At 43.1% G+C, this 22,511-nt stretch overlaps 1 protein-coding gene across 1 annotated transcript; it reads left to right on the plus strand.

The window, feature by feature from the left end:
• Window positions 1-1,429: 1,429 nt before the first annotated feature.
• Window positions 1,430-22,017, plus strand: LOC126094994 (uncharacterized). Its single transcript, XM_049909648.1, has 6 exons — window positions 1,430-1,498; window positions 5,522-5,632; window positions 6,326-6,462; window positions 13,624-13,688; window positions 16,129-16,212; window positions 21,832-22,017. The coding sequence occupies exons 2-6, from the start codon at window positions 5,522-5,524 to the stop codon at window positions 21,951-21,953; spliced, it is 519 nt and encodes a 172-aa protein (XP_049765605.1). The 5' UTR covers window positions 1,430-1,498; the 3' UTR covers window positions 21,954-22,017.
• Window positions 22,018-22,511: the final 494 nt, after the last annotated feature.

Consider the following 22,511-nt stretch of genomic DNA (forward strand, 5'->3'; position numbering starts at 1 on the left):
TTCATGATTCTTGAACCAAGTGTTAGCTATGATTAAGTTATGCTCTGTGCAAAATTCTACAAGGCGGCTTCCTCTTTCATTCCTTCCCCCCAATCCATATTCACCTACTATGTTTCCTTCTCTCCCTTTTCCTACTGACGAATTCCAGTCACCCATGACTATTAAATTTTCGTCTCCCTTCACTACCTGAATAATTTCTTTTATCTCGTCATACATTTCATCTATTTCTTCATCATCTGCAGAGCTAGTTGGCATATAAACTTGTACTACTGTAGTAGGCATGGGCTTTGTGTCTATCTTGGCCACAATAATGCGTTCACTATGCTGTTTGTAGTAGCTAACCCGCACTCCTATTTTTTTATTCATTATTAAACCTACTCCTGCATTACCCCTATTTGATTTTGTATTTATAACCCTGTAATCACCTGACCAAAAGTCTTGTTCCTCCTGCCACCGAACTTCACTAATTCCCACTATATCTAACTTTAACCTATCCATTTCCCTTTTTAAATTTTCTAACCTACCTGCCCGATTAAGTGATCTGACATTCCACGCTCCGATCCGTAGAACGCCAGTTTTCTTTCTCCTGATAACGACGTCCTCTTGAGTAGTCCCCGCCCGGAGATCCGAATGGGGGACTATTTTACCTCCGGAATATTTTACCCAAGAGGACGCCATCATGATTTAATCATACAGTAGAGCTGCATGTCCTCGGGAAAAATTACGGCTGTAGTTTCCCCTTGCTTTCAGCCGTTCGCAGTACCAGCACAACAAGGCCGTTTTGGTTAATGTTACAAGGCCAGATCAGTCAATCATCCAGACTGTTGCCCCTGCAACTACTGAAAAGGCTGCTGCCCCTCTTCAGGAACCACATGTTTGTCTGGCCTCTCAACAGATACCCCTCCGTTGTGGTTGCACCTACGGTACGGCCATCTGTATCGCTGAGGCACGCAAGCCTCCCCACCAACGGCAAGGTCCATGGTTCATGGGGGGTGTTTTCGTATATGTTTACGTTTTACTGTATAAATGCTTCCTCTAGATATGTCTATCGATTATTGTCATAGCTATCCGCACCCATGTTCTTGCTTCGTGATCTATAATTTCATCGTCTTTAATTCATACAAAAAAATCAGAAAGACCTGCGTAAAAATCCAAAATACTCGGATAAAAAACATCTGGACGACGCTACTGACTGTGCCAATATCGTTGAAAAACCTTGGGTGGATTAATGTTCTCTTAGGTGCAGAACTTTTCCAGAAGGCAGTGCTCTTTCGAATAGTTGCCAGACATACACTAAGTGTGTACAGACGTGTGGCTGTGCCCCAAGCAAACAATGGAAGCGTCTGTGCAACGTGCAACGGCGTCTGCAAAACACCTTGTTCCCACAGTTTGTCCACGTGCGCCACATATGTCGGGCACCACTCCGGCCTTGAATAATTTTGTATAAAAGAGACCCCTCGCTCCCTGTCGAGCACAGACCAACACCGAATCTCTAAAAGTAAGTAACATTCTGCCGCTGTCTGCCTCTAATATGTAGCCTACTTCTCGGAAGAGGGCATAGGTAATTTATGATATTCGTAGATTACCCACCTAATAGCAGAGGTCATTAATGCATGTGGGAGGTTCGTGTTCTAAATTCTAGTTCTGTAAGAAAATTTCCCACCATCATTCGGTCAGCAAGGGGAGCAGAGGTGATGACGTAAAGCTCCTGATCACCAGTCTTAGCGCCAGTGTTCTGAATAAACTTCCAAATATCTCCGCAGCGAACCACTGCTTCAGGACTTATGGCGCTGTTGATGTACACTTTCAGATGGTGTTTCCCAACGCTGTTTTCATACATCAGTTTCCTAGTATTGCTTCTGGTAGCCACTGTAAACACTCCAATACAGCCAGCCGCTGTTGCCGAGCTGTTCTAGGCGCTTCAGTGCGGAGTCGCGCTGCAGCTAAGGTCGCAGGTTCGAATCCTGCCTCGGCCATGGATGTGTGTGATGTCCTTAGGTTAGTTGGGTTTAAGTAATTGTAAGTCTAGAGGACTGATGACCTCAGATGTTAAGTCCCATAGTGCTTAGAGCCATTTTTTGAACTCCAATATAGATTACAGATATGCGTTTCTTGGTTCAGTATTTCCTCTCAAAATCAATATTTCTTCCCACGTGAACGCTTACAAATTTTTGATATGTGCTTGGGTGTTCAAGTCCCTCGTTGCTTTTAACAATGTCCGCTGATCTAAACACAGTAACTTTTTCTCCATCGAAGGCCAATATGAAACATTGCTCTGAGCAGGAAACTATTCACATTTTACATTTCACTGAATATATATAGGCAACATTGTCACTACGTTATTTGGAAACCGGAACAACCAGTTTCCAGAGGCCGGTCGTGAGAAAAGTTGTATCTGACTTGGCTGGCAAAAGCTATTGAGGGTTTAATATAGAAACTCATCAGAGAATATCGCTTTCCGTTTTCGTCCTCTGGAGGCTGCAGATATACGTAGCGATGAAGACGTCAACCCCGGTGTCCCCTTTGCTGCTATTCGAGCGGAGGAGGGTGTGGTGTGGCACTTGAGTGCACCCTCTCCCTCCTCTCGCTATCATTTGAAGCAAACTTGAAACGACGCTCTACACACATTAATTACAGTCACCTACTCCCAATAGCTACACTAACAACATAGCTTTCACACACTTCAGGAGAGGAGCAGTGGCGCCTTTAAGAACAAAAAAAAAAAAAAAAACTGTCCGGTTAGAAGGCCGAACCTATACTTACGAGGCCTCCGGGTCAGCAATGAGATATACTTTCTTTGTGATAGGCTGCCTATAATCTTTGTTACCCACTTACGAATTTTTGACAGGAAATTTACTCTATCATGCTACAGGGAGAAAATTTTTTATTTCGGTCAGTAAGTTGCTATTGCGCTTCAATTACAGTTGCATAACCTATTAAAAATTGTTTCTTATCTGTTTTACTGTCGTTCATGTGTATTGCATGACCTGTGCTTATTCTCATTAAATTGTTGGCACATTGCTTTTATACGACATTAACAGGGAGATATAGCTTCAGCTTCCACTACTACGAAAACATCCGAGCATGAACCCAGTCGGTATCTGGTCGTCGTCCAAACTTGTAACGGGCAGATGAGCTTAAAAGCCCTTCGGTTTATTTGATTCTGATGTTCACAATAATCTCCTGCATGTCTCGCCCCCCCCCCCCCCCCCTTCGTCAGAATATCGTTTATCTATCTCTCTCTCTCTCTCTCTTTATACTTAAGCAATTGTAAGTTAGGAACAAAACTGTGAGTGTTCTTGGATACTGAATTCACTGTCGCTTGCTAATGAAGCAAAAGAAAAGCTGAGATTTAAGGTCCCACGTACAAAGAAATCACTGGAAGAATGAAATTTTCACTGTGCAGCGGACTGTGCGCGGATATGAAACTTCTTCGCAGATTAAAACTGTATGCCGGACCGAGACTCGAATTCGGGACCTTTGCCTTTCGCAGGCAAGTGCTCTCCCGACTTTTTTTTTATTTTTTTAATCTCGTTTCGTTCGTTATTGATCATTGCATTTGTGCAGGGCAGACCTCCCATGACACCCGCTCAAGTTCATCGTTGATCCATCCACTCAGTTTTTTTTAGTGCAGAGGGCAGGTAAACCTCTGACCGAACACGCTGAGCTACTGTGCCAGCAGATCCGACTGAGCTACCCAATCACGACTCACGCCCCGTCCTCACAGTTTTACTTCCACCAGTACCTCCCCTCCTACCTTCCCAACGTCACAGAAGCTCTCCTGCGAAACTTGCAGACTGAAAATTTCATTCTGGAAACATCCCTCAGGCTGTGGCAAAGCCGTGTCTCCCCAATATCCCTGCTTCGGAAATTGGAAATTTGTGGTAAGGTCTTACGGGACCAAATTCCTCAGGTCATCGGTCCATAAGCTTGCACACTACTTAATCTAACTTACACTAACTTACGCTAAGGGCGACACACACACTCCCATGCCCGAGGGAGGACTCGAACCTCCGATGGGGGGAGCCGCGCGGACCGTGTCAAGACGCCACAGGCCGCATGGCTACCCCGCGTGAAATCCTTGCTTCCCGGAGTGCAAGTTCTGCAAGTTTCGCAGGAGACCTGTGACGTTTGGACGGTAGGAGACTAAGTTCTGTCAGAATTAAAACTCTGAGGACGGAGCGTTAGTCATGCTTCGGTAGCTCAGTCGGTAGAGCACTTGCCAGCGAAAGGCAAAGGTCCCGAATCCGAGTCCCGGTCCGGCACACAGTTTTAATCTGCTAGCAAGTTTGAAGTACTGGAAGCCGAAACGGAGCGTACCTCGTTTTTGGCTAGGTCGTGGCATGACATGGAGCTACGCCCTTTCATGGAAACATCCTTGGATTCTGATGAAGGTATTCAGGATGACGTGATGAATCAAAAGCACGATGGTAAAATCACTATTTGAACCCTTCTCGTCCCAACGTCATAACATCTGTGCCGTTTCCTTCTACATCGACCACAGAGTTCCCCTATAACGCATCGGATAATACCATCACTGGCAATTTTAGTGGACATTCCATACTGATTGCAGTCTTGAGGCTTTATTTGTACCTTTATTGGTCTGCCTCTACGTAACTTCGAACTTGTTCGTGTTGCCCGATAACATTCCGAAAATTAGGCGCAGCTTTGAACTACACTGGTACAGTCAATCACAACGTATTCTTTGAAACGTGTAACTTCCAGATGGAATTTTTCGTACTCCAGTTAAGGTGATATCTGCCGGCAGATTAAAGCTGTCTGCCGGTCAATGAATCGAAACCTTACCTGCCGCTCGTGATGCTCTTACTGAATTATCCAGGTACGTCTCACGGAACACCCCCACAGCTACAAATCAACCCGCTCTTTTCCAGGCATTGTTTAAATCAGACGTTTCTGAAATCATTCCTGCATACCCCCTGCCCTACTATTCCGGGACGGAAGAATGTCGCAGATGAATATCTTAGCCGCATCTCGCTTATAAAGGAAGGTACGGGTAGAACTAAAACTGTGAGGGGGTTCGTGACTTGTGACTAAATAGCCCAGTCAGTAAGACCACTGCCTGTGGAAAGCAACGTCCAGGGTTTAAGCTCCAGACCGATATCGAATTTTAATCTCTCAGAAGGATTCAGTTTCTGATTTCCCTTTGAGTAGAAACGCAACACGTATATGTCGAAGGAAACCACAGCAACTCGATATCACAGAAAAAGTCTCAGCAAGAGAACTTGAAATCTAAATAAATGCGAGAGTCGTGTCAGTAGATACTGGTGAACGCAAAGCAGCCGAACAGCTTTGGCGGGACATTTCTTACAGATGTCCAGATAAAAGCCCGAAAATATAAATGGTATGGAGCTTCCTATGGAGTTTAAAGACGCGCTTAAAACTAATAGTTTTAATGATCTTGCGAGCAAATGAAGGTGTGCTGTTAAAGTCGTTTCGCACTTGTCGGACGACTGCACTTGTAATACATTTGTGTAACCAAAAGCTCTAATTTGGCCGACAGATGTTCCTGGGTGTGCTGCTGCTGCTGCCTCTGCTGGCCGAAGGGTTGTTCTTCAACAACCTCTTCTGCAAGCTGCCTGATGCCTCGACTGAGAGCCTCAACATCACCACGGTAAGTTGTGCAGAAGTTGTAACGGAGGAAGATGGATACTGTCGTTGTCATCTACTGTTTTTATCATGTCTTGTATTCTATAAAAAGTGCCTGACGTCAAAAACAAAAGAAACAGACTATTAAAGCAAAACACCAGCTTCCGCCTCAGTCTGAGACGGAACTAGAGCTAATGGCTACTGCTTGAAATTCTAGAAGCCTAAGAAATTACAAGCTGAACGCATACATTGTGCAAAACTGCCTCCTGGAGAAAGTTTGTGGGATTTTGCTATCGGCCACGTAATCCGTTAAGACTGATCTAAGCGCCATAGTCTGTGGAATATAAAAATGCAACTCAGCCCTGAGGGCTCACATAAAAAAAATAAAAAAATAAAAAAAAACTGAGATGGAACCTTGTCATTCGTGGTGGTACTGTGGTACTGTTATGCGATACAGGTTATGACGTTCGGAAATAGTTAATTTGTTGCGCTGTAACTGGCATTTGTAGACAGGGGGAAGCATAACGTATATTGTTTATGTAATTGTCATCTACTGTAAAACACAGATCATACGGCAATTACAAGTTGAAGACTATTTTTAACGCGTTAATCGTCTCACACCGATTCACGTTACTGTGTTACTGATGTCGCAATACTCTTTAAATCATATTCGCTTTCTTGCGAAGACTAAGCAGTTGTCTTTTCCTTTCCGTGACAGGCAGAGAAGAAGTGGTACACTCAGTACCAGTACAACATCCCCGGTGCATCGATGCTCGGCTGTCTTGTTGTGACGCAGTCGCCGCGTGAGAACAGCAACGAAATGAACATCAATGGGACCTTCAGCAGGGTGCCACTGTGAGTCTTGCCTTTCTGGTATTCAAAAATGTTCAAATGTGTGTGAAATCTTATGGGACTTAACTGCCAAGGTCATCAGTCCCTAAGCTTACACACTACTTAACGTAAATTATTCTAAGGACAAACACACACAACCATGCCCGATGGAGGACTCGAACCTCCGCCGAGACCAGCCGCACAGTCCATGACTGCAGCGCCTCAGACCGCTCAGCTAATCCCGCGCGGCTTCTGGTATTTCTCACGAGTCACCTCACGCAGCTAACGGCAGAATTTTCTATATCTAACTGAAAGATTTCATTAAGTTGGTGCCACTGTTCTGTTCAATGTAGTTACCATTTAACTTCACGTACTTATGCAGACAGTTCTACTACCGACAAATATTCTTATTAATCACTTCCTGCACATCACTCTCTTCGTTCTGCTTCTGTGTCTCTATCTTCTGTATTGCTCGTTACTCTTGCATCCCCCTCGTTTCTGCGATTCGAAAAGCACCAAGTGAATACCTTCTACATCTATATCTACATCTCTAGCCACCAAGCGGTGTGTGGCAGGGTTGCACAATTCGCACCAAAGTCATATTTCCCCCCCTCTGTTCCACTCGCGGATCGCGCGAGGGAAAAACGACTGTGTGAACGCCTCAGTACGAGCTCTTATTTCCCTTATATTTGAATGATGATCATTACGCAATTTGAAAATTGGTGGTAATAATATATGCTCTACATCCTCGGTGAAGATCGGACTACGGAATTTAGTGAGCAGCCCCTTCTGTTTAGCGCGTCGCCTATCTGCAAGTGTGTTCCACTTCAAACTTTCTATGAGATTTGTAACACTCTCGCGATGTGTAAATGTACCAATCACGAATCTTGCCGTTCTTCTTTGGATCTTCTCAATCTCTTGAATCAGACCTAACTGTAAAGGTCCCATACAGGCGAACATTACTCCAAGACTGGACGAACTAACATATTGTAAGCTATTGCCTTTGCTGAAGGACTGCATCGCTTCAGGATTCTACCAATACACTGTAATCTAGAGTTCGCCTTACCCGTTACTTGTGTAATCTGATCATTCCATTTGAGATCATTTCGAATAGTCATACCCAGATATTTGATTGATGTTACCGCTTCCAAAGACTGATCATTTATTTTGTACTCATACATTAATGGGGATTTTTGTCTTGTTATACGCAGTAGGTTACACTTACTAATATTGAGAGATAACTGCCAGTCATTACACCACTGATTTATTTTCTGCAAATCCTCATTGATTTGTTCACAACTTTCTTGTGATACTACTTTCCTGTAGACTACAGCATCATCGGCAAACAGTCTAAGGCCGCTGTCAATACCATCAACCAGATCGTTTATGAAAATCGTAGAAAGCAGAGGACCCTGGGGTGTATGTAGCAAAACGCGATGTTTCTTGTTAAAATTTTAGGCTGAGAATTCCCATCGCGTAGTATTACAGAAAACTAAAAACCCCGAATAGTAGTAAAAATCTACAAATCATAAAAATTTAAACACTGTGAGGAAATGGAGATAAGCATTACAAAAGAAATAACATTTACATAAATGATGTTTTTCTATTACTGATTTATGAGCCGGCCGGTGTAGCCGAGCGGTTCTAGGCGCTTCAGTCTGGAACCGCGAGACCGCTACGGTCGCAGGTTCGAATCCTGCCTCGGGCATGGATGTGTGATGTCCTTAGGTTAGTTAGGTTTAAGTAGTTCTAAGTTCTAGGGGACTGATGACCTTAGATGTTAAGTCCCATAGTGCTCAGAACCATTTGAACCATTTTGAACTGATTTATGTGAAGGAAAACATAATTAGTGACAATTTATAAGTAATCTAATATTAGTGATCAGGGTGCTGTCCTTCCATATTCTGTTTCACACTAGTGACAGCAACTCTGTGGATCCGAAATCAAATGGATACTCTGCCGTCTGTGCAGTAGGTTAGGTACTCGAAATGCAGCCTTCCTTTCTAACTCGGCATTGTATTTTAATACAAACTACCGGTTTCCTTGACTAAATCCCTTGCATTCTCTTTATTCATTCTTATCCTGGTAGCGAGCCGTTTAGTTACGTTTCTCTATTGTGCGCAGCACCACTCTGTCCTAGGCACGCCCTAGCTGATCGGCAGCCTCTATTTTGCCTGCCTCCGGCATAGTTGCAGCTATTGCGTTACAGACTGTTTTGCTCCATTGCTGCTGTCTCCCTCCTCCCGTGAAGAATTCGCTAATTATACATTCCAGTAGCGTTCGGTAAGCTGTACCTATCGTTTCACAATCGCAGATCGGTTGCTCTGCACTTTTAATTTTATGTAAATATACGGGGTACGTAGCAAGTCCTGCCAAACAGTGAACAAGATAGCGGTTGAACCATGTAGAGTCTCTCTCTGAGAACCAGTGGCGAAGGACTTTCAAATCTCCTGCCATGAGTACAATGAACGCCTTCTGACGGGGATGCTATTCTCTTCTCGAGTCCCAAGAATTTAATTTGCTCTACACTGCCAAAATTTCTTCATTTTCAGTAGCTGGCTGCAATTTCCTTGATTTACAGATCAACAGGAGAATCCATCATGAACAATAACATGGTATTCCATTTGAAATAACACACTGTACAGTTACATCAATGTGCCCACCTGTCAAAAGCCTGAATAACCTCCTTTTGCAGCGCGAGAGGTGGAGGAAGAGAGTCGATGAGGTTCTGGAAGGTGCCGACAGGGATCTGGAGCCATACCGACTCCAGTGCGATGGCCAGCTGCGCTATGTTTCTCGGTTTAGGCCCCATGGTGCTAACAGCTGGATCGAGGTGGTCCCACCGATTCTCGATTGGGTGTAAATACTGGGTGTTCGGTGGCCAAGGTAGTGCGGTAACCTCATTCTCGTACTCCTGGAACCACGCAGGTACACTGCGAGCTGTGTGATACGTTGCATTACCCTGCTGGTAGGTGCCGTCGTGCCGAGGAAAACAAACTGCATGCAGAGGTGGACGTCGTCCCCAGGGACAGATGCACATATTTGCGTTGATCCACTGTGTCTTCCAGAGTAACGAGGTCGCCCAGGGAATGCCGCGAAAACGTTCCCCATACCATAAAGCTTCCTCCTGGATGCAGAGCATTTGCTGTCAGAGGTTTCACGTCATAAACATGTACAGATAGTGTTGAGGATCAGTGGACAAAGTTCAAAACCATCGTACAATAGGCACTGGATCAGTATGTGCCAAACAAGATCGTAAGAGATGGAAAGGTACAACAACCGAGTTAGAAAACTGCTGCGGAAGCAAAGGGAACTTCACAGCAAACATAAACATAGCCAAATCCTTGCAGACAAACAAAAATTACGCGAAGCGAAATGTAGTGTGAGGAGGGCTATGCGAGTTCAATGAATTCGAAAGTAAAGTTCTATGTACTGACTTGGCAGAAAATCTTAAGAAATTATGGTCTTATGTCAAAGCGGTAGGTGGATCAAAATAAAATGTCCAGACACTCTGTGACCAAAATGGTACTGAGGATGACAGACTAAACGCCAAATACTAAATGTCTTTTTCCAAAGCTGTTTCACAGAGGAAGACTGCACTGTACTTCCCTCTCTAGATTGTCGCACAGATGACAAAATGGTAGATATCGAAATAGACGACAGAGGGATAGAAAAACAATTACAATCCCTCAAAAGAGGAAGGCCGCTGGACCTGATGGGATACCAGTTCGATTTTACACTTGACCCACTTCTTGCAGCAGTGTACCGTAAGACTCTAGAAGGGCGTAGCGTTCCAAAGGATTGGAAAAATGGCACAGGTCATCCCCTTCTTCAAAAAGGGACGTCGAACAGATGTGCAGAACTATAGACCTATATATCTAACGTCGATCAGTTGCCGAATTTTGGAACACGTATTATGTTCGAGAGTAATGACTTTTCTGGAGACTAGAAATCTACTCTGTAGGAATCAGCATGGGTTTCGAAAAAGACGATCGTGTGAAACCCAGCTCGCGCTATTCGCCCACGAGAGTCAGAGGGCCCTAGACACGGGTTCCCAGGTAGATGCCGTGTTTCTTGACTTCCGCAAGGCGTTCGATACAGTCCCTCACAGTCGTTTAATGAACAAAGTAAGAGCATGTGGACTATCAGACAAATTGTTTGATTGGATTGAAGAGTTCCTAGATAACAGAACGCAGAATGTCATTCTCAATGGAGAGAAGTCTTCCGAAGTAAGGGTGATTTCAGGTGTGCCGCAGGGGAGTGTCGTAGGACCGTTGCTATTCACAATATACATAAATGACCTTGTGGATAACATCGGAAGTTCACTGAGGCTTTTTGCGGATGATTCTGTGGTACATCGAGAGGTTGTAACAATGGAAAATTGTACTGAAATGCAGGAGGATCTGCAACGAATTGACGCATGGTGTAGGGAATGGCAATTGAATCTCAATGTAAATAAGTGTAATGTGCTGCGAATACATAGAAAGAAAAATCCCGTATCATTTAGCTACAATATAGCAGGTCAGCAACTGGAAGCAGTTAATTCCATAAATTATCTGGGAGTAGGCATTAGGAGTGATTTAAAATGGAATGATCGTCGGTAGAGGAGATGCCAGACTCAGATTCATTGGAAGAATCCTAAGGAAATGCAATCCGAAAACAAAGGAGGTTGGTTACAGTACACTTGTTCGCCCACTGCTTGAATATTGCTCACCAATGTGGGATGCGTACCAGATAGGGTTGATAGAAGAGATAGAGAAGATCCAACGGAGAGCAGCGCGCTTCGTTACAGGATCATTGATCATTTAGTAATCGCGAAAGCGTTACGGAGATGACAGATAAACTTCAGTGGAAGACTCTGGAGGAGAGACGCTCAGTAGCTCGGTACGGGCTTTTGTTGAAGTTTCGAGAACATACCTTCACCGAGGAGTCAAGCAGTATATTGCTCCCTCCTACGTATATCTCTCGAAGAGACCAAGAGGATAAAATCAGAGAGATTAGAGCCCACACAGAGGCATACCGACACATACCGACATTCTTTCTTTCCACGAACAATACGAGACTGGAATAGAGGAGAGAACCGATAGAGGTACTCAAAGTACGCTCCTCCACACACCGTCAGGTGGCTTGCGGATTATGGATGTAGATGTAGATAAACGCCAACGGCCATCTGCCCGATGGAGCATAAAACGTGATTCATCTGAAAAGGCCAGCTGTCGCCACACAGCGGACGTCGAGTTGCAGTACTGGAGTGCGGATTCCGGCCTTCGTGGCAGATGAACAGCAGTCAGCGTGGGCGAATGAACCGTACGCAGCAACGTTCACTGATCGGTCGTTACGGAGACACTGCTGGTAGCCCCTCGGTTCAGCTGGGCGGTCGCATCTACTCGCCGTACGCATCTCTGCAGCTGTCGCTAATGCCTATCATCAATACGATATTGCAGTGCCCGTGTTTTCCATAATTACGGTGCAGTGTTCCTTCTGGCATGCGTTTATGCCCGAAACAATATCGCATCGTAATTCTGAACAACATAGGCACTGCAGCATCGTATTTATTCGCCGACGTCAGGCAAGCGACTTTCAGTTTAATCGTCTCTCCTGTACAGTAATACACATAATGAATGTACGAGCACAGGTTGTAGTCTCATGGTCTGAGACATATGAAGCTTTGTGCCTTGCCGTGTAGCACGCTCAGATAGCATAATGTTAAGGCCGCCGCTCGCGATAAGTGGGTAATTCCGTCTCAAGTCCCGATCCGCCGCAAATTTTCATTGTACTCATTCCATTATACAGCTGATGGTTCTCCATATTCGGAACTGCGAATACGTTTCATGGCTGCCATCTATGGCCTGTGCTGCACCACAGTCACCTCGCCGCTTGTTTTTGGTAGCGCCATTTTGCCATGTACCGTATACTTTGTCCACGGTGCAAGCAAACTGTTTACAAATCTAACCGTATGGAAAATGCTTCCGCCCTTGCCAATGATCGTCTCCTTTTGGAAGTCAGATAAATGCTTGCGTTTCCGCATTACGACAACAATTGCACTGTTTTTCATGTCCATCCGACACGCTTTATACAGAGTGTATTGTAATTAATGGCGTCAACGCATGCAGTTGAAAGTACACGATACTAGAAGCAAAAAGCCTTAGTAAACATAGGGTCGAAAATGCATTCCTTAAGAGCTACGAGTAATTTTTCATCTTCGATACTGTGAAACGAATCTCTTCTACTGCAAGCTCTTTGCTTTCCATATTTTGGGAAACGGTAATGTGGATCAAAACAAGAAAAAAATGTTCAGTAAACATCTGCTCTAAAATTCATACCTTAAGAGCTATGAGCACGTGCTCATCTTCGCTACTTGGAAACACAACTCTTCTAAAGAACAATTGCTCATAAATTTTATCTTATGCATCACAGAGCAAATGTTTACTGGACTTTTTTCTTGTTTTGGTCCATAGTATTGCTCGTAGCTCTTAAGGAATGTATTTTCCACCTTATGTTTACAGAGACTATTTTGCTTTTAGTATCGTGTACTTTCAACTGTATGCGTTTACGCTATTAATTATGATACACGCAGTATACTCTCCACAGCTAGTGCTACCAACTACTGTCTGTGAGTATATATTGCACATTGATATTCAAGTTAATTGGTGGTCTCGGTAATGTGGTTGGACCGCATAAAGCAGAGTAGCGGATTGGCACTAGAATCCGGTCATCGAAACGCCTATCCGAGTAGCCTTTCCTTCTCTCAAAAATTGAGAGACATTCGCACTGTTAACTGATTCTCTCTGGTTTACTTGTATGTCACCTGTCGAATATAACATACTTTGAAGGATCTATCATAGTGTACTTTCGGGCGTTGATTCTATTTCCTGCACAATATTCCACGACCGACCCAGGTAACTAGTGCGCATGAGAGATCAGCTCGTAGCACTTGAGGAAAATGACTGGATTGGCTGTTGAAATATTGTGCATAAAATGCATGCATCTCTGTTAAATACTAGAAAGTCCATCATGAAGCAGTAACGCCGAGAAAAACTTTTTAAAGATCTATTATAGTGGAATATCGAGACCTGTATAATATGAAATTAAAATGACCACGTGCATTAATTTTTGTACATTGAACCATGAAGTTCGAAATCTCAGTTTTATTTGCAATTAACGGTACAAAATTTTATTTTCCAGTCTTCCTGTGAATGCTGTCGGCAAATTCACCGGCAACCGCATGGATACCGAAGTGGACGGCATTTGTAAGTGGGAATTAATTTATGTGAATATATCGGATCTATGGCACTCTACAAATTTCATACACGTCACAAATACCGTTTCTGACAAGCAAACATTCTTCATCTGTGTACTCTTAATCCTCAACCGGGGTTAAGGAAGTAATAAAACCCACAAAAGCAATGCATACACTGATCGTGAAGTCGTCTAAGTTCCAGGCAGCGTCATTTGCTTCTTCGAACTCCTTCAATGCTGCAACGTAACAAAAATATTTTGTATTCCCCCCCTCTTTCAAAGTCTGCTTTCAGCATTTCCCCAATGACGTCAGCCTATTGACAACGTGAAGATTTTGCCCAGTACCTATACTTCTCTGTAAAAGTACAGGAATAATACTCATTTATAAGTAAGTCTTTCGGTAGTGTCCAGCCATCCGGCAGTAACTGTAACCCGAAGAAGACTCTAATATAAGGATCAAAACTTCGAGCACTGAGTAAATGTGGAAGAAGAACGTAAGGGGATCTAAAGATAGTAAAGGTTTTGTCATCAATGACAACACCGGCGAAATCATGCAGACTTAAATATATACCTATATTGCTTAGTAGTGGTTAACATGACTTCCGTCATAAGGAACACAGACGCTCGTGTTTACTAGCTGATCGCTTGCACTGTGCAATCGCAAACGGCGTAGCATTGGTGCGTTTGATTCTACATAACTGATCTACTACGGGAAAGTGGCAAGAGATTTCGGTTCCACCTCGTATTGGCAACTAATTACTATGTATTTACGTGGTAACTAAATACATTGATTGTTATCAAAGTGGGCAACGGCCTTGCCGCAGTGGCTACACCGGTTCCCGTGAGATCATCGAAGTTAAGTGCTGTCGGGCGGGGTCGGCACTTGGATGGGTGACCATCCAGACCGCCATGCGCTGTTGCCATTTTCCGGGGTGCACTCAGCCTCGTGATGCCAGTTGAGGAGCTACTCGACCGAAAGAGTAGCGGCTTCGGTCAAGAATACCATCATAACGACCGGGAGAGCGGTGTGCTGACCCCACGCCCCTCCTACCTGCATCCTCCACCGAGGATGACCTGGCGGTCGGATGGTCCTGGTAGGCCACTCGTGGCCTCAAGATGGAAGACGGACTGCTTTATTATCAAAGTAGTGTTGAAAGTAATGAGCAGAGTACACATTGCATACATGGATGTGATTAACACCATTATAAGTTTTCTGATGATGGGTTAGCAATCAAGCACTGATCGAGGAACGAATATTTGGCATGCAGTTTCAACATGTTCGCTTGTTCAGTCTTCCATTTATCAAACACGGTGTAGATGAAATTTCCTTGCCGTTTAAAAATTAAAACAAGGTGTTTTCTTCGTGTACTAACAAGGAAACACCACCAACTTGACCTCATATTTTACGGAGCAAAAAGCATACTCGTAACATATCAGCCTCAGCAGCCGATCCTGCGTGAAAATTTGGGCCAGATGTAGTGCGCAGTTGCGACATTTTGAAAGTACTGTTGTTTTAACTTTGGCGCGCACCAGTTTTTTGTTACTCGCTCCACCCCGCTGCAGCCGCCTTACGCCTGAACACGAAACACCATACATGCAATGGAGGGAGAACCAAAGCCTTCTTATTCGTGGAATGTTGAAGGAAAGGAAACTGGAGTTCGAAGGTAGACACACCTGCCCAACTTATTTTCAAATCTTGTTCGAGAACACGCTATTCTAAGAAAAGAACAGTGATCAATATGAGAACTTAATACGTCAGTCTCACGCATATTTGTCTATTGATATGCTGTAGCTACGCCTCAGAATCGGAACCAAAACCCCTAAGCAACTAAAAAATTATTATGTAATGAAGTTAATGACCTCCGATTTGCAATTCAATCATGCCAACCATGTTGGAGAGCAGCGCATCTCCTTTGAATATATATGAGAAATTCGCTTTTAACAGCGCCAGCTTTGAAAACAAATGATGCACAAGCACTACATCCATGCTGATATTTAAATAGCGCGACGCTGATCCTTTAATGGCTAATTCGTTTCTCTCATTTACTCTGTATTTGTAAATCGCAACATAGGAATGTTCAGAGCAAAGCATTTCCTACACAAGTTACAGGTTAGAAACCGCGCACTTTGACACCATCAGCAGAGCGGATTACCAATATCAAAACTGTAATTCACAAACCTCTTACTCAATTCACTGTGTAGTTCTTGTGCTAGCGCATTTGGCGGCTAAATTGGGGAGGAGCGAGTGACAAACAACCAGTGCGTGCTAAAGTTCAACAGCTGTATTTTCAGAAGGTAGTAACGGCCCAATTTTCGCACGGGATCGATTTCTGCGATTGATACCTAGTAAGTGTGTTGTCTTCTCCTCCAACTATGAGGCCATGTTGGTGATGTCTCCTAATGAGAGGTAATTCCAGTCAGCCCGTACTCTATGATTGTTTTATGTTGCAGGGGACCTCCCATTGAGCGGCCCGCATAACGTCGTCTACACCGACGACGAGATCTTCATTGAGCATCTCTGCGTTTCGGGAATCGGTAAGTTTGAGTTGCCGGCTGAAGTCTCACACGCAGCAGCATGATGATGGTGAGGGAGGAGAGATGGGGGAAGGTCGGTGGATGTTAGTGCTCTCTGGCTCTGTACCGCTCCCTGACTCACAAGTGCCTTCCGCGAGGTGCAGAATGGGTGATGAGTTCCTTCAATAATGACGGATTAACTGCCACGTGACCACCGCGGCTTCTGACCTCGACTCCTTAGCGAACACGGGCACCTGATACCGTAGCGCTCTGCAAACGTGCCAGCTACAGTCGTTTCATCTCCGACAAGCGCTACCGATTTCACAACATGGACACTGAACAGAGTCCACAGCCCTTAAATGAATCACTAGTGAAAATAAATGTAGCTCCATCTTGCGCTCAGGGGCGTGGGACAGAGGCTGGTAGATGGAATCTAATAATACTATACCAACAACCGTTATTATGATATTGTTTTGTTAGGCAACCAGTTTCGACTTTCTAGTCATGTCGTCTCCACATGTGAGAAGCTTACAACTGCTCATGAAGTTCGGATATCTACGGAGTCAGATACGAATATTGGTGCCTTGGCCTGTATATGCATGAGTGGAATTTGGCGACATAAATGCGACAGCCTGAAGATGACGTGATGGGAAAGTCGAAACAATATCAAAATAACAGGTAGTGGTACAATATTGTTACATTTCATTGGTCACAAGGTGCAAAACGAGACGATAAAAGGGACGCTAGGTTCAGTGTAATCTATGCAGGCTAATACTTGTGTTAACATCCTAGGGATACTTCTTCCGTTACCAATCGTAATGTAAACAGGACAGTTTCATGTTATTGCTCTAGTTGTTTGAGTCCTAAGACTGGTTTCATACAGCTTTCCGAACTGATTGGCGTCAACGTTCCGCTTCTGTACAGGGCTATACTCTACACAAATACCTTCAGAAAAGATTTTCTAACAGTTAAATTTATATTACATGTTAACAAATACATTTTTTCGGAAAAGATCTCCTGGCTGTAGCCAGTATGCATATTAGGTCCTCTCTACTTTGGCAATCGTCAATTATTATGCTGTCTTAATGACAAACCTCATCTACTACTAATTTTCCCGGCATCGCCTGATTTAATCCGTCTATATTTCATTACTCTTACTTTACTTATAGCCTCTTTCCAAGACACTTTTCATTCCGTTAAACTTCTTTTGCAAGTCCTTTGCCGTGTCTGACAGAATTACAATGTCATCAGGAAACCTTAACTTCTCATTTCTTCTCTCTGAACTCTACTTTCCCCTCCATTTTTATTCTTTAGTTAACTTTACTGCTTGTACAATGCACAGACTGAGTAAGATCGGGCTCATGCTACAACCGTGACTCATTCCTTTCTCAATTATGCCTTACCTTCCAAAATTTTTGACTCTTATCACTCCAGTCAGGTTACTGTAGAAGTTGAAAAGAACCTTTCGCCACAAGTATTTCACTCCTGCTACCTTCAGAATTCAGTGTCAGTATCGGTCCGAATTTTCCTTCATTTCACCAGAACCCAAATAGATATTGGACATAGGATTAGCAGGTTCTCTAATCGAAAATAAGGAAAATCCAAAAATTTGCTGACATGTTATACGACATAGGACGTTAACACTACACTATCGATGTTTTCTGTAATATTTCAATTTTTAGCTTTGATGAGTCCACACTTAAAATATATAAAACACTTGAATGCACAAACATAATTGCATATATTTGCAACCTGATTTGCTTTCGGAAAGAAACGTAGCATCGTTTTCACATATTTGAAAAATTTCTTACAGGTTTAATTGAAATTTATTACAATTTGAAGTTCAGCTTTAATGAGATCAACAGAATTTCTGCTTCTCAGATCAGTCCATTTATTTCAGAACTGAAACCACAATTTCCGTGTGGGTATTGGATCCTAGGCTACTCATAATAAAATACAGGATTTTTTTCAAATTCTGTACACTAATCACTTTGCATTTAGAATGACAGAACATCTAACACTAACATAAACTTACATGCATGCACATTTCACTGTATGCGACTGCAACAAATTTAATGTTGGTGGTGCCGCTAAAACACTCTTCCATCTTGGAAGAGCACCAATTTTTCTACTCTTATGTACATAATTCGTGTCAACATTTTACAACCATGACTTATTAAATTGATAATCTGGTAATATTCACACCTGTTAGCAACTATTTTCATGGAACTACTTTCATAGCATCTAGAATACCTTTCGATAATGTTTATTGCTGCAATATCACATACTCCACAACTGCGTGGCGTAGGGTACCCTGTAACACTACTAGCCATACTATTTCCTATGCCATTCGCAAGAAGACCGAGGGAAAACCGACTCTCCATATGACTCCGTAAGAGGCTTAATATCTCGAACTTTTGCCTTCGTGATTCTTACGCAAAAGGCATGTTGGAAACAGTAGAACCATTCTGCAGTCAGCTTCAGATGGCGGTTCGCTAAATTTCTGCAAAAGTGTTCCTCGAAAAGAACGTCGCATACCCTCTACGGATTCCCATTTGAGCTCACGAAGGATCTCCGTAATACTTGCTTGTTGTTCGAACCTACCGATAACAGATCTAGCAGCCTTCCTCCGAACTGAGATGATGTCTTTGTTTCACCCGACCTGTTTCCGATGCCAAACACTCGATCACTACTCAAGAACAGGTCGCATCAGAGTCATATATGCGGGCTTCTTTAAAGATGAACCTCACATCCCTAAAATTCTCCCAATAAACCGAAGTTGATCATTCGCTTTCACTACGAAAATCCCCACGTGCTCGTTCCATTTCATATCGCCTTACAACCTTAGTCCCACTTATTTAAACTTCGACACCTTCACGCACACCACAGCATCAGCAGCAAACAACCGTAGATTGCTGCCCACCCTGTTCGCCAGGTCATTTATGTATACAGAAAATAACAGCGGTCCTATCGCGCTTCCCTGGCGCACGTCTGACGATACCCTCGCCTCTGATGAACACTCGCGTTCACGGACATCACAGTGGGTTCCGTAATTTAACAAATCTTCGAGCGACTCACATACCTGGGAACCTATTCCATAATGTTGTATCTTCGTTAACAGTCCTCAGTGCGGCACAGCGCCAAATGCTTTTCAGAAATCTAGAAATATGGAATCTTCCCGTTCCCCTTCATCCGGAGTTCGAAGTATATGACGTGAGGAAAGAGCCAGCTGGGTTTCACACTAGCGATGCCTTCTAAAATCGTCTCTAGGAAATTTATTATATTCGAACTGAGAATATGTTAAAGAATTCTGCAGAACCGATGTTAAGGATATTAGTCTGTAACTTTGTGGGTCCGTTCTTTCACCCTTCTCATAAACAGTAGTGACCAGCGCTTTTTTCTAGTCGTTTGGGACTTCACGCTGGTGGAGAGATTCGCGATAAATACAAGCTGCGAAGGGACCAGTGCCATGTAATACTCTTTGTAAAACCCAAATGAGATACCATCCGGACCTGGCGATTTATTTGTTTTCAACTCTTTCAGTAGTTCCTTTTGACACCCTCGAAGAAACTATATGGTTAACATATAAACTGAAGTGCCAACAATAATTCCTTAAGGCTCAGAAACTTCGCAAATTAATTGGCCGTAACACAAGATGCAGTTTTTCTGAGCCACTATTCAACCTCTGTATCAAACATGCAAACGGAGGAAGAAAAGACAGATGGAGAAGCGGGACTCAAATTCTGGGTTAACCTAAGTCAATGATGAGATTCTCTGCTGACATTCCTATCCTTTTCAAAAGAGGCGAAAAATCACAGGACCTTTTGAGTTCTATCAACAGTCTGCTGAGCACCGCATTACTTAGAGAAAGCATTCCTTTCTAAACTAAGGCTGCTAATATCACAGGTTTCAATTTAAGGAAATTTCTGAGAACGTACGTCTGGAGCACAGCATAGTACGGAAGTCTTCTACATGCTTTTGGAAAACCAGACAAGAAGAGAATTGAATCATTTAATTAATGATTTACAGGGCGGCACTGAAACTAAAAACAGAGACGTGGAATGAGCTGGCGAGTCAAGAGAAGTTGCAGAACACCAACTAGATGAAGGATATGTGTTAAGTAGATCAGTGAATTACGATTATGGTACCAGAAAGATAGAAAAAATTGTAAGATAAGACATTTATTGTAACAAAATAAAAAAAATTTGAGGTCGTTGAATGTAATTGACGGGCAACAGCAAACAAATCAGGAGACTTGTGACGGAAAAAGACAAATTTTTAATGTCAGAAAGACTGAAGGCAACTGATTCCCAGCATGATTTGATAGAAGCAGCCCGAAGATTCAGGAATTCTGTCACGGAGATTTTTCAGAAGTGGGATGTTGGTATGAAGTAGAAACTTCAGACAAGAGGTAAACCATGTCAGCACTGCGGTAATTTAAGGGATTAATTGGCGTGCACCATCGAATTCCAAGGCGAACTGAATCTGCTCTGCATCTTCTTGGTCGCTATGTTTCGAGTAAATCAGTATTAATTACGTCTAACAATTTTCAATTTACTACATATCTGAGTTTTTGCTGTTAACTTCTCTGTCTCTGCCGTTCACCTACGTGTGTTCCCTTCTTCTACAATCTTTCTCAATAATTTTTTTCCAGTGCTATAGAGTCCTATGGCCACTCTCATTCTTTTTGCTAATCCTCGGCAGTAGATAGCGATGATAGAAATAACAATCGCTACTGGACATAGGTCCTTCTTTCTGCTGACAAAAGTAATTTTGCTACACCAGTGCTTACAGCAGCTAAAACTGTGGCTTTGGCTTTGTATTTCATCTTTACAACTTTGATGTTTCTAGTACTTAATGTCGGGGTTAAATCACTAAAATATCCTTATCAGCAGTTCTGGCAAATTTCCGAATTCCTGCACTGTAATGGTGATATACAAAATCATTGATCCAATGTCCATCAACTTCATTACTTCACCGCACTTTTTACCTTCTACAGTTTAATTTTCTTAGAATGAAATTTCCAGCTCCTTTCTTTTTGCAGTCCACTCCACTGTTCCGGCGGAGCAGAAATTCTATTCCGCTCTTCAGAATAATTTGTAAAATAGGTAACCCTGTTGCGTACTTGATAAATGCAGTCATAACCTTTTTCCCACCGTAAAATTATTTTTAACCTGTGTAAGAACTATGCATCGTGCCAAAGTACAAAGGAGGCGAACTATACAGTGTGCACTCTTCGTTAGGCTCGGGGACAAGTACAAATTTCTATTAAAACAGCTCGTTGTACCGAAAGAGGGACGTCATATCTCGCACAAAATGGTGTGTGGTAACATCTACATAATGCAACAATGTAACACTGGTAACACGCCTCAGCATTCGCATCTGCGTACAACAAGCACGATAGTGTGTAATATTTTGGTTAACATATCGAAAATAATGCCGCGTCGAGCTAAAAGTTCAACCAATCTGTGGACAAAGAGCACAATACCACTGCTGTTGTGAAGTGTGGTTTTCTCAATGAAGAGTTTATAATTCTTGTAGTGTTTGAAATTGTCTAGAAAGAGTATTAATATCTACCTATGACTTTCGGAGCCTATAGATGTAAAGAAATGTTCTGCTAAAACCAAATCTTTCTTACAGAGAATTCCTTTATTCTGACGACCGAAGAGACTCTCAGCGAGGAACTGGAGGCTAGGATCTGGGAAATCGTCGAGAAGCATCCCGAGGTCAGCAAGTCGAAGTACGTGAAGACCGTCTGCTGATGTCCCTACGAGTGAAACCTACGAATATACTATTTGTGGCAAATAAATACTGATTTCGACATAAGCTTGTCTTTCATATTCACATACCTTAGCCTCCTTTACCTTCCTCATTGTCACTACGTAAAATGTACGACTGAGACACTGGCACCGTATATTGGTCTATCTACAATGAAGCGCCAAAGAAACTGGTATAGGCATGCGTATTCAAATACAGAGATTTGTAAACAGGCAGAATACGGCGCTGCGGTCGGTAACGCCTATATAAGACAACGAGTGCCTGGCGTAGTTATTGAATCGGTTACTGCTGCTACAAGGGCAGGTTATCAAGATTTAAGTGAGTTTGAACGTGGTGTCATAGTCGGCGCACAAGCGAGGGGGAACAGCATCTCCGAGTAGCGATGAAGTGGGGATTTTCGAGTACGACCTGTAACCTCCCCCTCACTTATCGACCTTAATGACAGTGAAAAATCAAACCGCATGTACCTAATGGAAATTTGGGAAAAGCAATCGTCACCGAGGTTAATTTGTCGGTAAAGAGGGAGGAAAGGGTTACATCTA

This window comes from Schistocerca cancellata, chromosome 8 (assembly GCF_023864275.1).
Source record: "Schistocerca cancellata isolate TAMUIC-IGC-003103 chromosome 8, iqSchCanc2.1, whole genome shotgun sequence".
Lineage (NCBI taxonomy): Eukaryota > Metazoa > Arthropoda > Insecta > Orthoptera > Acrididae > Schistocerca > Schistocerca cancellata.

Bases quoted from the DNA above. Each gene is read 5' to 3' on its own strand.
- LOC126094994 (XM_049909648.1), top strand. From the start codon at position 5,522: ATGTTCCTGGGTGTGCTGCTGCTGCTGCCTCTGCTGGCCGAAGGGTTG. The intron at 6,463-13,623 runs GTGAGTCTTGCC...TTTATTTTCCAG, and splicing joins ACCTTCAGCAGGGTGCCACT to TCTTCCTGTGAATGCTGTCG. The intron at 13,689-16,128 runs GTAAGTGGGAAT...TTTATGTTGCAG, and splicing joins TACCGAAGTGGACGGCATTT to GGGACCTCCCATTGAGCGGC.